This window comes from Condylura cristata, unplaced genomic scaffold (genome assembly GCF_000260355.1).
Source record: "Condylura cristata isolate star-nosed mole 26May11 unplaced genomic scaffold, ConCri1.0 scaffold00032, whole genome shotgun sequence".
NCBI classification, from domain to species: Eukaryota; Metazoa; Chordata; class Mammalia; order Eulipotyphla; family Talpidae; genus Condylura; species Condylura cristata.
The window spans coordinates 20,107,688-20,108,225 of record NW_004567133.1 but is presented as its reverse complement, the minus strand read 5'-3'; the positions used below and the strand labels follow the sequence as shown (position 1 = coordinate 20,108,225).

Sequence of the window (538 nt, the reverse complement as noted above, 5' to 3'; positions counted from 1 at the left end):
AGCGGACGAGGCTGAGGCGCCCTTCCGCCCAACGCGGCGCCGACCACTTCCGGGCCGCGGCCTCGGCACCTCCCACTCCGCCCGCCCGGGCCACTCTTTTCTTCTCAGACCCCGCGCCGCGCCGCCCGGCCTCTGGCCCTATGGCGGGACCGGGGAGCGGGCCGGCCCCACGATGCGCCCAGCCGACGAAGGCGGGCGGCCCCCAAAGCTCGGATGGGGTTGGATTCTCACAACTTACATCTTCCCGCCGCTGCGACCTCCTCCCGCTCTCCTCAGCCGCCAAGGCGGGCGCCGCTCTGTCGTCAGAGTTAAGGAGCGGGAAGGCGCGCTGACCGGCGCGCGCCGATGACGTAACCCCACAGCCAATGGGCGCGAGCGAGGAGTGTTAAAGGGCAAGATCGTAGCGGAGACCCGGTTGGGGGCGCCTGCTCCGTGTCCCTCCGTGGAGGTGTGTCCGGGGCTGCCTCGGCCGGCCGCGCTCCTCCTGCGGTCGCAAACGGGCAGCTCGCTGGAGCCGCGAGGGCCGCACGGCGCGGCG

General features: G+C 73.0%; 1 protein-coding gene across 3 annotated transcripts in view; it reads right to left on the bottom strand.

Moving 5' to 3' along the window:
• RNPS1 (RNA binding protein S1, serine-rich domain) overlaps positions 1-532 on the bottom strand; it is a 6,743-nt gene extending 6,211 nt beyond the window's left edge. Inside the window, exon 1 of one of the 3 annotated variants that reach the window (XM_004692168.2) lies at positions 239-532. In XM_004692168.2, coding sequence (XP_004692225.1) covers positions 239-240 — 2 coding nt within the window. In that variant the 5' untranslated portion in view covers positions 241-532. The remainder of the gene's footprint in view (positions 1-238) is intronic. The other 2 variants (XM_012731740.1, XM_012731738.1) reach the window with 2 other exon arrangements.
• Between the last annotated feature and the right edge of the window lie 6 nt (positions 533-538).